Source organism: Rhopalosiphum padi, chromosome 3, assembly GCF_020882245.1.
Source record: "Rhopalosiphum padi isolate XX-2018 chromosome 3, ASM2088224v1, whole genome shotgun sequence".
NCBI lineage: Eukaryota > Metazoa > Arthropoda > Insecta > Hemiptera > Aphididae > Rhopalosiphum > Rhopalosiphum padi.
In genome coordinates this window covers 57,261,926-57,279,082 of record NC_083599.1, presented here as the reverse complement: position 1 = coordinate 57,279,082, position 17,157 = coordinate 57,261,926, and the positions used below count along the sequence as shown (strand labels likewise).

General features: G+C 23.9%; 1 protein-coding gene across 2 annotated transcripts; it reads left to right on the top strand.

Annotated features, from left to right (window-relative positions):
- Window positions 1–570: 570 nt before the first annotated feature.
- LOC132926483 (nuclear receptor subfamily 2 group C member 1-A-like) lies at window positions 571–15,441 on the top strand. Of its 2 annotated transcripts, XM_060990851.1 has the most exons (11): window positions 571–936; window positions 1,904–2,056; window positions 2,152–2,331; window positions 3,536–3,769; window positions 3,889–4,061; window positions 4,161–4,387; window positions 4,466–4,634; window positions 10,602–10,710; window positions 10,797–11,039; window positions 11,202–11,247; window positions 14,154–15,441. In XM_060990851.1, exons 2-10 carry the CDS (start codon window positions 1,966–1,968, stop codon window positions 11,237–11,239), a joined length of 1,464 nt encoding a protein of 487 aa, XP_060846834.1. In that variant the 5' UTR covers window positions 571–936; window positions 1,904–1,965; the 3' UTR covers window positions 11,240–11,247; window positions 14,154–15,441. The 2 variants fall into 2 exon arrangements, with proteins under 2 accessions (XP_060846834.1, XP_060846833.1); XM_060990850.1 differs by lacking the exon at window positions 14,154–15,441 and having other exon boundaries at window positions 11,202–11,828.
- The last annotated feature ends 1,716 nt before the right edge of the window (window positions 15,442–17,157 follow it).

Genomic DNA, 17,157 nt, shown 5'->3' with positions numbered 1-17,157 from the left:
GAAATATTTTTGAAACAAATACTTTTTCTTTTAAGTTCATATATTTTATAGTTCCAATTCAATCACATTAAAAAGAAAATGAGAAAGGAAAATTAAATATATTTTAATTTAGCCATGGTCTCGACTAAACCGTTTGCGGAAAACGAAGACTACCACTCACCAGTTTAGTTGAGATTCTGAGCGTGTGACTATTACATTGGCGGCAATTCGGTGGTTAGCATACTGTAATAATTTCTTGTAATATTCTATAATATTGTCGACATACCTCTTACAAGGCTTTAGGCTACAAACATCTATAGCCGAACGCCAATAATGTTATACTCGCAACTCGCTTTATAATAATGTAGTAATATACAGTCGTGTAGGCCGTGTAGCTTACAAATAAATAATAATAATAAATTATTTTGTGATAGTATCCAATTATTCCAATATCCATAATAATTGATAAGTTTATGATGTTTCCGATGTTTGTCGTTGGATTGTTTCATCGTTATCGGTGTGGTACTGTGGTGTGGCCACCGCGGCGGCACGTTCCAAAGTCCCGATCGCCACTGGTTATCAGCTGATGACCTCTTTCGTATCACACGCAGTGACTTTTCCCTTATCATGCGATTTCCATATCGTAGGAAATCTTCCGATTGTTTAAGTTTAATACATTAATTCATCATTGCGACTTGCGAGTCGCGACTCTCCATCGACACTCGACTGGACGGCGTGTCGCACACTCGCGTACAAACGACAATCACTTTTCGTAGTCGTCACCCAATTCGTTTATTATTATTTTTTTCCCACCGTATTTTATTCTGTCAAACTATTCGTCTTAGTTGTTGTTTTATTTATTTTTTTTGTTTCTGAATTCTTTCGAGTGTTTTCGGGTCTACTTTGTTAATACTTCGTTCCCATGGCGTTCGTCCCGAAGAATCCACAGACCAAGAGGTACAGATAATTAAAATTGATTTGGTTTTTCAGTTAACCATGAACGGCAATAAGTTGTTGTTTATGCTAATTTTTATTGTGTCCTCATTAAAAAAAAAAAGTGTGTGTTGTTTACTTATTTACTATGAAGTTCATTCAACAACAATCATATTATCATGACAGAATATATATTATGTATATTATATATATATATATATATTTTTTGTCATGCATATTATAATGTGTTTACTAGTTGAAATGCCCGTTATATGTAAATATGTAATATAATATCTTATCTACCGATACTTTTTTGTTATATTGTTTCCATTTTTGGAATATTCTATTCCCATTTAATAAATCCCATTTCACTTTTATTTGTTTGATTTAAATCACATTTTTCTTTTAAATTATAATATGTCAGTAGGTAAAATATAATATATTAGTAGGTTAGTAGGTACCTATATTTAATAACACAGAAGTTTTTGTTATACAATTAACTAATTGAAATTATATTGATGCTAGAATTACAGTTTTGCCTTTTTAAACAGTTATTTAACTTAAGAAATATAACACATTTATTTGATTAATATATATTTAAAATTTTTTTAATTGATTGCCCTTTCTACAAAACGATTATAAGAACTATTATAATTTAAATATCAAATCATACATAACTAAAATAACTAAACTCATGAATTTTATGTTATACCTATATTTAATACATAAAATATATTACATATATCTGTTAGATTTCAATGGTTAGTATCGAAAGTATTTAATTTTATTAAAAGTTTGAATTTTTAATAATTTAAATTGTATCTATCTATCTGTTAAAATATAAATACCATTACTATTTAATGACCTAATTTTTTTGATAATTTTCTAGTAGTAATTATAATTATAATAATAATAATATAGTAGAACTTATTTTAATATACAATTTAATTTATATCACCCATATTTAAATACAATTATTTTGTGTTTACAGCTTATTATCTTAATTAGGAACCTAACAAAACAAACATTTAATGTTGAAGTGATTACATAATTATGAATATTGACGACATGATTGGCAACGAAAAAATGCATTCCTTTTGTTTACCTGTTGAATCATGTGTGGTTTGTGGAGATCGAGCATCAGGTGTGTTGACTAATTATCATTAAATTAAGTTATATGCTTATAATAGGTATATTTATATTCTATGATACCTTATAAAAATGATTTTTTATATTTAGGCCGACATTATGGAGCAATTAGTTGTGAAGGATGTAAAGGTTTCTTTAAAAGATCTATTCGTAAACAACTAGGCTATCAATGTCGAGGTACCAAAATGTGTGAAGTTACAAAAAATCACCGCAACCGTTGTCAATATTGCCGTCTTCAAAAGTGCCTGTCTATGGGAATGAGAAGTGATTGTAAGGATGAATTATTATATTTATTTTACAAAATAATTACGTATATATAATTAGTTATAGAATTTCAATTAATTAGTTAATTTTTATAAGATATCACTAAAGCTATATATTTAGTATTTTAACATTTTTTAAATAAGGTATATATGAGTAAACATGTCATAGTTTATAATTTGTTGAAAATGTCCACTATAATAAATAAATATTAGGTAGGTATACAATATAATATAGTAAATATTTATATACAGTGAAATTTCTCCTGATGAACACCTTTCTATAAACAGACGTTTTTTTTTTGGTAATGTGGGCATTTTCACTATTTTTCAGTAGGAAAACCTCAGAATAGTAAACATCTACTTTAATCTTAATTATTGAAAAAAAAAAAAAAAACAATATAATGATAGACAAATGCGCTTACAATTGTTTAACAATAACAAACTTGTCCAAAAACCAATTTCTTTCACACCGCATTGAATTGTATTAATGTATGTATGCATTTCTTCTTTTTATATATTTTTTTATGTTATTTAAGTATGTATTGTTAAAAATCAAAATATTAAAATAATTTTATCATTAAAACATAATATCTCAATATTTATGTGTAATAGATGATAGATGTAATTAATATTAATAAAATAATATATACAGTAGAATCTCGGTAATCCGACAGATATCAGACCACGCTACTGCCAGATTAATAAAAACGGCGAATTAATAAGGGTTCACATAAAAATGCATTTTTACTTATTGAAAAATTAAAAAATTATTTATTAATTATTAAAAAATGAATAACCTTATTGTACTTCAACGCTAACTGAATAAAAGTAAAATATCCAATAGGTTTATTCAGATTTAATATGTTATTACTTAGTTTTATCTAACGTTTTATTGTTTACGATAGTAACTTTATATACAAATAAATATTGGTACGTATAGGTTAATATAGCCAGATTATCGAATTTCTACTGTAGTTATATTGATTATGTCTTAGACCAAATTTGTATTGCACCAAGTATGATTTTTAGATTTATTTTCATCAATTATGAATGTGAAAACAAAAATCATCATGCTCACAGCTTAAAAATAACTTGTTTGTTTTTCTCATAGTTAAACAATATTTTTTGGTATAGAATAGTATACTGCTAATTAAAAAATTATATAATTACATTGGTGGCTTATAATTAATTTTTGTTTTTTTTTTTATTAGCTGTACAACATGAAAGAAAACCAGTTACAGATAGAATAGAATCTATTCATAATATGTCAACTAGCCCGGACAATAATAACATTCCTACATTTTCATACGCAAATAATTCATATATTAAAAATGAAATGCCATTTATCAAAAATGATATTCATTTCATTAAAACAGAAATACCATATGCAGGAAATCGCTCCGTGTATAATGATCAAACAGCATTGAATTTACTTCAAACATCAAGTAATATATTAGCTTATTGTCAGTTAACCCTAATAATATAATACATTTATCAGTTTGAAGAACAATATTAGGTTGATTTAAACTGTCAAGTTTTTTTTTTTAATAGAATTTTTTTTCAGATGAAAATGATTCTTCTGTCAGAAATCAGAATTATATGGATTATTATATGGCTGAAGATGAAGAATCATCAGTTAGCCATTCTCCAAATAATGAACAGGATATTAAACCATTTAATCAAGACAATAAAAGCCTATTAGTACTTACATTGGATTCTATGACAAATGCTACTCAAGTAATATATTATACAGTTACTCACTATTTATTTGGTTGATTTAATAATCAAATATAATATTTATTATTTAATTAATTAATATAATATTATTCCATTTAGCAAAATTCTAATGGTACTGATTCATCATATGAGGTTGAAGTGCAGAGTAACATTGTTTTAGATATTTCTGAAGATGTAATGCCAACTGTCAATATTAACTTCCCATTTCAATCACCTAGTCCTAAATATGCATACTTAAATTTACATTTTATTTGTGAAAGTGCTTCAAGGTTATTGTTTCTGTCAATAAATTGGGTTCAGAGTCTTCCAGTTTTTCAGCTTCTAACGTAAGATTCACTATTAATATTGTAGCAAATAAAATTTAATAAGAACTTATTAATTATTTTGTAATTATTATGTTTTAGATTTGAAGTACAGCTTAGTCTGCTAAAAAATTCTTGGTCACAATTGTTTATTTTGGGTTTAACTCAATGCGCACAGGCATTATCAATAATACCAGTACTTAGTTCTATGATAACTCATTTACAAAATGATGAAATTCACAACTCGTCCAACTCCAGTAAAGCTAAGGAGGTAAATAATTAAATTTATCAACCATAATTATTTAATTTATTAAGTTGAATTTACATTAGAAATAAAACTAATACAAAAAGTTTTTATGAACATTAACATTATATTACTATTGTTACGGTGGAATCTATTGTGACCTTTTTTTGTGTGCAATTTAACATAAAAAAATAGATAGGTATGGTAACACATCCATGTCCAACCATGCTACTTTTTAAATTTTGATTGATTGGTATTTTTTTTATGTATATATATATACATATTATAACAGTTTAATCTGTATAGTTAAATTAAACCATTTGGATGTAATTTGTGTTTATAATATATCTGTGTTATCTCTTTCTTATTGCATTTTAATTTTATATTATTCTTAATTGTGTTATTAGTTATCAATAAGGCTAAGGACTTATAAAATTTTGTATGTTTTCCAATGGTTAATGCGGAATTGGTTCCCGAAAAAACTACTTTCCAGTATACTCGTACAACTGTTACAAAATGTGTACTAATCTTATAATATTTTATTAGGTTTACGATGTCTGGGAAAGTTTATAAATATGGTGAGTTCCGCTTAATGTAATCACATTGGTTCAGATAATTTTGACTCTATTAACCGGTTGATTCCATAAAACATTTCTTTTATTGATGAGTTTATATTTATATGTATGTTTAAAATTAGATTAAAATAAAATAAAGTAAAGAAACTATCTATTTTTGATTGTATTTGAGAATCTACTAATTTCATTTTAATTTTAGCCTGAAATTAAAATCCATATTCACTTAATATAATATATACATAATTTTTAATTATTTAAAAATAAATAAATAATAATGTGTGTACTTATAACTTTTGGAACAACTGAAAAATATAGTTTTCGACATATTTTCGAATAGCTCCTTTTAACTTTTTCAAAACAATTCTTGTTTCTTTTTAGTAAAAGTTTTAAATACCATTAAAACAATAAGAATGTTCTTAAAAATGATTCAATTATCCAGTACTTGGTGATTCTAATAAAAGGTTAATTTAACATTAGTAACATAAGAACTGGTTTGGGATTTTCAATTTTGATTCTAATAACAGTTGATTCTATAAACCAGTGATCACATTAAGCGGAACTCACTGTATAATTTTATATCTAGTTATATAAAGTATTAAAAGGGTGTCACACCCGCATGTGTTGTCTCCATCTTACAAGTAAATAACATAGCAAATTTACACTCGGCAGATTTTGTTTAGCTCCCTCAGTTTAAAAATTAGAGTTAATCGACGTATTATAAAACTAGATGGTAAGAAAATTATCTGTGTTTGTATGTTGGTTTTTTTACAATAGTTCAATTTTTTAGCACGTTATGCGTATTTAATATACCGTACATTAAAAATGCTCATAACTCATTTATATAATCATAAAATACCAACATACAAACACAGGTAATGTTCTTACCATCAAGTTTTATAATAGGTTTATTCATTCTAATTTTTAAACTAACGGAGCTAAATGTGACCTGCGGAGCACAAATTTGCTATGTTACATACTTGTGAGACGGAGACAACACATGCAGGTGTTGCGGCCTATTAATTGTTTAGTATCATTCAATTATTATTATTAATGTTAGGAAAAAATATTATTCTTAACCAATATATATATAGTGTATAATATGAATATATTATACTCAGTAACATTTTTAGCCATTCCTAGGTATTCTAGATAGTGCTTGAAATATTTTATATATATATCTATAATAATTCTATACAGTCCTAAGTCTGTTTAAAAGGGAAAGAAAATTTTTACTGATTGAATATATCATAATAATTTGAAAAGTTAATTTAACAAGATTGTATTATCATGAATGCTTGCTGGAACCAATTTGTATGTTACCTGTAAACAACCCGTGAACCAATTTGAAAATTGGTTCCCAACTTGTTGTCATCCTTTCTAATATTCATTCAAAACATAGCTTAGTGATATAGAAATTTGTTTCATAATACCAGGAATCTACAGTAATTACTTTTTTTTTGCATATTTTACATATATTTTAATGTAGATACCAAAAAAAGAATATTTTATGCATTAGTGTTGGTCAAACCTTGTCTGCGAGAACATTTTTTGTTGAAATTATGAACCACCTATATACTTTTATCTACATACATATTACATATTTATATTGTATAATTCTTACACAGTTATACACGGGGTTTAAAGTAGGAAAAAATTCCAGGAGGACTAATGTCTCCATATAGTTTTAAGCGTTTCATAATTAAAATTGTATGTATTATGTTTAATGCATATAAGATGATATATAATGTATAAACAGCGATTGTGTTTTACATACTCATCCAATTTTTATCCTTAAATAATGTTCAAATTTGTTATTTGTTTCATAAAACATTTAAACCACAAATAATACTACATTTTTAAGAATAAATAATAATTTATACAAATTTTATATTTTGAATGGTAATATTTTCTCTTATAATATTAAGTTGTAAGTATTGGTTGTCTTTGGAGAAAACTAAAGACAAAATTTTTTTTATCATAAAAATCTAATGTTTTTAGTGCTTTAAATTATTGTATAAGAAAAATTCAAATTATTTGCATGATTGAGCACTGAGCATACTTAAAAAAATCACACATTTACACTTTACCTATATATATATAAATATATATATGAATACAGTAGAATCCGCTTATTTGGGACACCACATAAAGGGGACAACCACTTAATAGGGACAGATTGCATAGTCCCGAACGAATGTATTGGTTTATTAGTTATTCGGTTAATCGGGATAGTCGGATAATGGAGACAAATAGGTTACCGTTCAATGTGTCCCAATTAAGCAGGTTCTACTGTTCAATTTCACATTATTTTATAGAGCTATTTAAAAAAAAAAACATTTATAAATACTTATATTTTACATAAGAATATTTATTTTATTTTATTAAATATTAAGAGGATGTCAGCGTACTATTTGTTATCTCTCTCTAACCCACGCACAACATAGCAACTTTTACTTTCACAGTAATGACTATAATTATATTAATTTCTCAAATTAGAGTGAAATAACCTCTTGTACAATTTAAAGTTAAGAACATTATCTAGTGCATCTCATAAGCGTTTTATCATATTTTAATTTTAAAGTTAATTATGATTATTTTAAAATTGTGAATTTTATATACATCTCATAACTCATAACTCACTTTAAAATAAAAATATAATAAAACACTTATGAAATGCCCTAGATAATGTTCTTAGCTTTAAATTCTATAATAGGTCATTTCACTCTAATTTGAGAAATTAATATGGTTATAGTAATTTTTGTGAACGTAAAATTTGCTATGTTATGCGTGAGTTAGAGAGAGATAAAAAATACTACGCTAACATCCTCTTAAATAAAATGAATTCATAAATAATAAAAACTAAGATTTAATTTCAACAAAATTCTTAGTTATATTAAAACTTATATTTGGTTATAATTTTAAGCGTTTCAGTGTACCTTTTAAATAATTTGTTAAAGGGAATACTTTTTAACCACCATTAGAAGTTGGGGAACTGAGTCCTCTGCATACCCGGTAGCGCTAAACTAAATTTTATTTGGAGAGGTGATACAATCCAAAAACTATCTACCCAGTACCCACACAAACAATTAAAACAGAAACTCATAAAATCTTAACTACATAAAAACAATACTAAATTTATTATCAATAATTCAAATTTGAATCTTCGCTTATTGTTGAAAACACAATATTGTTCCTTAATATAAATCTTTGATTCCAATCAGTGGAACAATTAAAATTAAAGATAAAAGATTTTTCCAATATAACCAAAAATAACCGTCATAACATTCGTATAGTCATTATATAGATGTCATAATAATCGATACAAATTGGTACATACAATATTAGAGTTTTGCTGGGACCTTCAATCTAAGGTCATTACACCCAATATGTCATTACAACCAATGTCATTATAAACAGTTTCTACTGTACTTATTGTGTTGTACTACTTGCTTGAACAATATAATAATAATAATTACTATGAGTAAAATGATAGATTTAATTATTTATTAAATTTTGCCAAAAACATTACTTATATGATATAAGTATTTCTATTTTTAATTAAATCAATATAAGCTGTAGTATAGTATGAATAGGTTCCTTGTATAAATAAAATAACTTATAATTAGTTTATACTTTAAAAATGTTAGTGTTCATAAAAAATATTAAAATAATAATTTATTTAAATTTTCAAAATTTCTATACTATTAATATTTTTGAATTGGGTAGATATAACAAAGTAACTAAAATAGTTTGACGAAAAATATTTTTTTTTTTGTAAATATTCAATTTTATCAAAATTTGAACTTAAAGTATCTCAACTAGAAAAATTATGGGTATCATGTATTGTTGATATTTTTTAATAATAGTAAATTCAAATATCCAGTATTCAGATACAAATTATTATTTATAGTTTATTTTGCTAAGTTAACCATTTATTATTTTAAAAATAACTGTTTAATTAGTACACTATACTCTATAATGTCAGAAGAGTATAGGTAGGTAAATCAGGTTAATGATTTATATTTATAAATAAATGAAGTTACATTAATTTATAAATATTATACCGATGTAAAGTATATATACATTTATCAATCAGCATTCAGTACTCCCCAATTCACCATTGTTTGCCTCCCACCTATACATTAAAACAAGTTGGACAGTTTTCCTCTTTGATATTTAGGTTAGGTGCCATTGAATCTATCCAAACAAAAGTATTTAATGTAGTTGTCAATCAAAGTAAAATGTTAGAATTATTTACTAAAATGACATTAATGACAATATTTTATCAGTTTCAATATAAATTACATTATAACTTTATTTTATTCAAACATTACATATTTCATAATTGATTTTGTATAGTATTCAGTATTTCAAATCATTCTTATTTTATAATTTAGCTTTGAATTAAAAATTGTTATTAATAATAGGAAATTAAATAATTTATGTTACTTGAGAAACTAATATAAAAATTTAAGAAAGAAACTAATTACATAGTTGAATTTTTTTGATAATTTTTTTTTAAATGTATATAAAGAACCTTTATTAAAATATTTTAGATGCTTTGACTATTGACTTTTTTTTTCATTAATAATATTAATCCAACATGCATTATTTCATGATCTGGACAATTCAAAAATTTAATTTGGCATTTGGCCTTGACATTTTGTTAATCAGTTTTGTGTATGACTGTTGTTTTGTTCTTAAATGTCTCATACATTTTCTTTTTAACACATCATTAAAATTGGATATATTTTGTAAAATTTAAAAAACTATAATTTTCTCAATTTTTATGAAAAGTAAGTTTGTTCTTCTGTAACAAACTACTATTCTATTTTTTTCCGTACTACCAATATTATATTTGAAATTGATAAATATAAAAATATCTCTTCATTAAAAGTTTTTTTTTTATTGAACATTCAATATGGTTTCCACGGGGGACGTTCTACTATAAATAATTTGGCTATTTTTAAACACCATTGAATATTATTTAGTTGGTTTTATTATAAATACTGTTATTTTTTTTAAACTTAATTAACTCAATAGATTACTCTTATTTATTGGAATGATAACATTTTATCAAATTAATAATTCATTTATTAGAAACTTTTTTTTTCTACAACTTATTGTACTTTCAAATTTTTTCTTAGTAAATTATCAATATTACTATAAAACTCATTGAACAATATTAATATACCTTCATTGACAACATAATTGAAAGCTTATCTAATGTAATAAGTCTAAATTGAAAAATTATGTTTTTTCATGTATTTGTACACAATAAAAGTGTTAAATAGTTAGGTAGTCAAGTTTTGAAAAGTGTTTTTAACTAAGTTCCTGGTAGTAAATATATTAATATATAAGCATAATTTCATGAGTTATACTTGAAAAAAAAATACTAATGTAAATTTTTTTTTTTTAGCTTATTGATTACCTCAATAGAATACAAGATTATATTACAGAAATGGAAAATATTGAAGTGAATGAAGTGGAATATGCATATTTAAAATTAATATCCTTATTTAACACTGGTAAATTCTTAATGTTGAATTTTAAATAAATTAATAATAAATAAAGTTTATTGTACGTACATTAAATACTTCTATTTTATTAACAGATAATCCTTCTGAAAGACAACAATTAAACAAACTACAAGAAAAAGCTGTCAAAGAATTAAAACAGCATTTAATCAAAGAATGCAATGATGAACACCGTATAGCTATATTATTGTTACGACTTCCAACTCTACGCTCATTACAACCTAATATCATAGAAGAAATATTCTTTTCTAGTTTGTTGGGTAGTTTTCAAATTGATGCAGTTATACCTCAAATTTTGAAGCTAAAATGTTCAAATACAGGTAAATATATAATCATGTATAATATATAATACATTAATTCATGTACCTATTATTTATTAAATTAAATTTGTATTTTCATATCAATTACAAATGTCAAATAATTATAAATTTAATACCTATGTTGTTTATATTTTGAAATTATATATTTTGTTTTTTTTTCAGAATATGAAGATTTTGTTTCTAAAAACTTTGTTTCATAATAATTATGGTTAGTCAAATTTATGGTTTGTATTTTCGTTATAATCGTCTTGTATTTGAATTTTAGTTTTATTATTGACTTATAAGATATTTAAGTTTAAATATTAATATAATTGTAATATCTTTCGCTTTTATAATTTTATTTCAGAGGAAATGAAATGTACAATTAATTTTTTGATTTTGAAAACCTTAGCATTTCAATATTTAAATTAATAACAGTGGTGCAAAGCCAGATGTTTAATTCAGATTTGCTAGTGGCTATCAATGTAACTATAATAAGTTTGAAAATAAAATATAAAAATAATTCAGAGAATGTCGCACTTGCTTGTATTGTCTTCTTCTTACAAACAGACAAAATAGTAAATTTGTGTTCACAGTTCCAATTTTTTTTTTTGTTAGTTTTAATATTAAAGTGAATTGACATTATAAAACTTGAAGGTAAGAACATAAAGTTGTCTATGTAGTCTAGCCATTAGTATTCGTATTTATAATTCGTTCATTACAATATTTTAGTTCTAAACAAATAATGAGCATTTTAACTAATATTAATATTTTATATACTATAACTCTCTTAAATCTTAATAATAAAAATATAGAAAAAAAAATATTTTCAGATATTGTTGTTACCTTTAAATTTGATATACTGGTCAATATTCATTCTAAAATTAAATTTTACAACAAAAAGTTGTAACTGCTGAAATCAAATTTACCATATTACATGTTTGTAAAATAAAGACAACTTATGGACATGACAGTCTCTTGAAATCAAAAATAATCATAATTCCCATTTTACACTATGACAATAACTTTATTTTTATTTGAGAAATTGCTTTTAAACAACTATTTGTGGTGATAGTTATGTATAGTTTATAAAGCGTAATTAGGTTTTAGTAGATATGGAGTGTTGATAGATATTTATGAGTGTTCATTCAGCAGAAAACATGCAAAGATGGGAAAGCTGTTGAACGCTAGTACTAGTTAGCAAATGGTGTGCCCATTCTGCTATAATAACCACAAAATAATTATTCTCTCAAAATTCAGTTTTTGATTGCGCCATGGTTGTCAGTGAGTAATTATGTATAGTATATTCACTAATTTTAAATTAAATTAAAAATTTTTTGTTTTTAAACAAGTTTTTATATAATATTTATTTTATTATATAATATTTAAAATAATGCTGGAACTATTAAAAGTAAATAAATGATTGATTTCAATTTAAAAATAGACCTAAAAGGCATATACAAGAGTATAATTGATAGTTTTTTAATATACTTAGTATAATGGAGTAATATGAATAGCAGAATATTAATTAGATTAAAAATATAGTATAGTATTTTTTATAGTTTAGAATTTGATATGATCAGTCTTCCAAAAAATGTTTGTTTAATTTATTCCAAATTTTTATTATTTTCCTTCCTTTATGATATTATTTTAAGTATTTTATAAATAATTATATGAACTTAATATATTTATTATCATAATTAAATATAACTGTAAATATTTAAAAAAAAAAAGCTTATAGGAACTATTGTCTTAAAAAAATCCAATTTTTGATACTACCACAAAATACTATAAGTTGCTATTCTAATTAGATTAACAATATTTGTTTTATTTTTTCATATATTATAGAAACTTGTTTATCTAAATAACCTATAGATATACCAATAAAATGGTACCAATGGGATATAACAATATTGAAAATATGATACTGGTATTGCTATATTAGAATCAGTACCTACTGGTAAATTGTACCAGTATGTACTAGAATAATATCATAATAATATAGTATACCTAAAACATACTGGCAATGATACCACCACATATCATTGTATAAAAATTTACTGAAGTTTAATAATATATGAATACCTAACAATAATATATATATATATAAAATAATAAAATTGCCTATATTAAATGTTTTAAAAAGTTTGAATGTGGTGTCCACATAAATAACACATACATATTATTATAATTTTTAAATCGAGCTGACACCAAAATCCATAATATATTATGTATAATAATACTATTTATAATAACTTTAATACTTGAAAATCTATTCAAATAAACTTAATAAACCAGTTATCATTAGAGATGTACAGCAACTGAATAATTTATTCCTAATTAATAATTAGGCTATCTGGATGCATACAAGTTTCTATTATAATAATATAGTAATTGAAAAAATTCAACAGTGTTAAATAATTATTATTTAATGGTTTTATGTTTATGTGAAATGCGGGTTTGAAATAAAAACAACGAAGCTATTAATATTATACTTTTGGTTTTTTATACCTTTTTGATGTATGTATCAAATATTATGATAAATCACATATCTTTAGGGTATATGAATAGCAATATTTTCTTATTTTCATTACCATTTCTCTCAAAACGATTTTAATTTGTTTTGCTATTATTAGTAGTGCTTCCACTAGAATTAATATTTGACTTAAGAATTATTAAATTATTGACAATAATAATTATTGTTTGTTTTCTATTTATCATACAGCCAAATTAATCTATAATTTTAACTTTTTTAAATATTCTTAACTTATTTTTTGTAATTAATTAAATTAAACTAATAGAACAACTTTTTTATATTCTATAAATATTTTGTTATTCTAAAAAGGCGAGTAGAATATATTAGTATAAATGGCATACATTTTTGAGACTTTAATGTCTGATTATAATTTGATCTTTTGTTTAAAATGTTCTTCTCGCATTTCTTGGATTTGTTAGAATTTCCTATTTTGTATAACAAATTTATACTTATTTATATTATTATATACTTAGCTAATTAGCTAATTTACTTCAAAAATGTTATGTATAATGTTTTGTATAGGGTTTTACAATTATCCTAAGAATATAAAAATAATTAATAAATTTTAAGTAATTTACATATTATACTTTTTTTTGCAGGGTAAAATACTCTGATAAACCCTTATAAGTAAATCAGTTTACTTTTAAATTACCTCAGGGTTAGTAACTGAGACAATAAATGTAACAATTATGTGTTGATATAATATTGTTGTATCAAATAATTTATTAGATATTTGGTTTAAGTATTTTTTTGTTAGAAGTATATTATTGTATTACAAACCATATATTTTATTTGTAATATTTTATTGTTTTTTATTTGTAACTTTAATTCTAAGTGTAAGTACTATAAGTTAACTTTATTTTAACTTAAGTACCTACTTATAGTGATAATCAATAACATTTGACAATAAAATGCTGTGTTTTAAAATAGGTAATTAAAATTAAACAATAACTTTTGTATTATATTTTTATTGTAATGTTCTTTAAAATTTATATAATCATTTAAATATATAATTCAATTGTAATAATTATATAAGATGCTGTACATAGCGATTAGTGAGTGCACAGCACACAGTCATATTAAAATATGTTTTTAAACTCGGACGGTATGCAATACGAACACGTTAACATTTCAGGATTGTCGTTATATTACATCTTGGAAATTGGTTTGTTCGTTCACTACAATTGTGATATATTAGAATATTATGTAAGATAAAATATGTTTGGCTTGAAAATTATGAATATTAATGTTCGTTTTTTTTTATCCTTTATATGGTTTAGAATCAGTGGCGAAGATAATAATTTTTTCTTTCTGGTAGTGGATATTGATTATGATACAATACCTAAATAATTATGATTCATCCAGTTCCCAATACTAAATTATTTAAATAAATGTGGTAGCATATGTTTTATTTTGTACTATTTGCTTTTCCCAGTTAAAAGAGTCAACATACTTGTTACTTCTATGATCTATATTTATACTTATCTTCGTTGCTGATTTTGCTAAAAAAAACTATATTTTAAAATTTTTATTGGTTACAAGAAATGGGTACGGGAAATACACTAGTTTTATAATTTATAACATTCATTATAGTAGTATAATTTATATTTTAATAATTTTAATTTTAATTTATAATTATTATTTTTATTATTATTTGTTATAGTTTGTTTTGTTTTATTTATTTATTTATTTTTGAATGAAATAATTTTTGTTATTCGTTACCATTGAGGTTTTATTTATACTTAGCAAAATTCAATCAATGTTATACTAACTTCAAATTTGCTTTATATTAGATATGTAGTTTTTTTTGTATAAAGCCTATTATGTTTTATGTACCTTTACTTAAGTTTTAGTCATACAAATAAAGTTACAACTGTGCAATTATAATTTTTGCTTCTCTTACAAATAAAAAACAAAACAAGAATTGAATCTTATTTCAGACCAAATAAATAATTTTGTTTTATTACTAAAACGATCTAACATATTTAGAAACTAATGTGTAAGATTTTATGTCACTTGGTTCCAACATTCTTAAAAATAAATTATATATCTATATTGACTATATTCTATACTTGTACATATAACTACAAGCAGTTGAAAAAAAACGTGCCTATATTATTGATATTTGTATTTATCTATAAATAAAATCTATTATAATTAAATTACACTATAGTACACTATTTCAAGCAGTGGCACCTAACTCATATTATGTTATGTGAAGCGATCGCTTCATATCTTAAATAAATGGGTATATGGTGGTGTGCAGGTGAGTTCTTGGGATTAATGAGTTAATAAAATTAAATAAGGTGTTATAATAATAATAATTAGGTGTTAGTCAACTTTACTGACCCGTGTGATCGATTTTTAACGCTTTTATATAATAGATTACCTAAATATTATAGTACCTACAACACCGTTGTACATTCAACTACTTCGGCGAGCAAAACGAAAAGAATTCTCGACATCAAGTCTCTGTAAATACGGTCCGCTTATTTAATTTAAGTTGTTGAGAAGTCTGACTTCGACGTAATTCTCTCAAGAAACAATAACTAATGGCGAGTTGGTGTGGTCATGATTTACGAAGGTGGAAGGTCGAAGACTACCATTATATAAAATTATAAACATAATATCTACTACAAAGTATGTAACGCAATATTATATTATTTATGTAACTATTTTATATTTAATATTTGTATTTTTTCTTATTCGATGGGACAAGCCATTTTTTTACATCATACAACCTTAAACGTAATAGCTTAAGATAAGATAACTAATGTTTAATCTCTAATAATATGAAAAAAATAACTCGCTCAAGTTCTTAAAGTAAAATTAAACATTATAAGTTCATTTAAAAATGGTCATCGCTTATTATAAATTCTAGATTATAAATAAAAAATACATAATACCTACCTAACTAACATGAAATGGTTGCTTTTTAAAAACATATTTTTTGGATAAGTACCTATAAAATATAACTATACGATAAATTTGATAAAAACTCAAACTGATGAATCGATGAACTGATTATTATATTTAGTATTCAAGTTAACAAAAACATTTACAACGTTATAACTAAACATTATACATTTCGGCGTACTGACTTATATTTTCGACGTGGTCATTTGGACGCATACAATATAATTATGTATTAATGTACAATATGAAACTACTATTATCAAACTTAAAGGTACCTAATAATATTATCTATTGGGGCATTTTATAAGCTTCTATTGATATTTTAATTTTTAAGTGAGTTATAGTTACTTATTTAAAGTATTATTAAAACTTTAAAATGCTCGTTACTCACTTTAAAATTAAAATATGAATAAAAAGCTTTAAGATGTCCTAGATAATATTATTATACTCTACTATATGTATACTATATTAGTATACAAGGCGTAATTTTACAATTTAAATTGAAAACTCTACTAGAGTATTAAAAAAATATTTCATTTCCGTGTACCATACGTAATTTACAAATTGATAATAAGTTTGTGATAAAAATAGATTTTGTCTTTTCAGTTCAACATCGTCACTATAACATTAGGTATGCATTTTTATAATTATTAATACCGATATAGCTTATTATATATTATATTTACA

What these genes read in the sequence shown, in the direction of transcription:
- LOC132926483 (XM_060990851.1), top strand. Translation starts at nt 1,966, where the DNA reads ATGAATATTGACGACATGATTGGCAACGAAAAAATGCATTCCTTTTGT. An exon ending in CTATGACAAATGCTACTCAA is followed by an intron (nt 4,062 to 4,160) that starts GTAATATATTAT and finishes TATTCCATTTAG; the next exon opens with CAAAATTCTAATGGTACTGA. An exon ending in CCAGTTTTTCAGCTTCTAAC is followed by an intron (nt 4,388 to 4,465) that starts GTAAGATTCACT and finishes ATTATGTTTTAG; the next exon opens with ATTTGAAGTACAGCTTAGTC.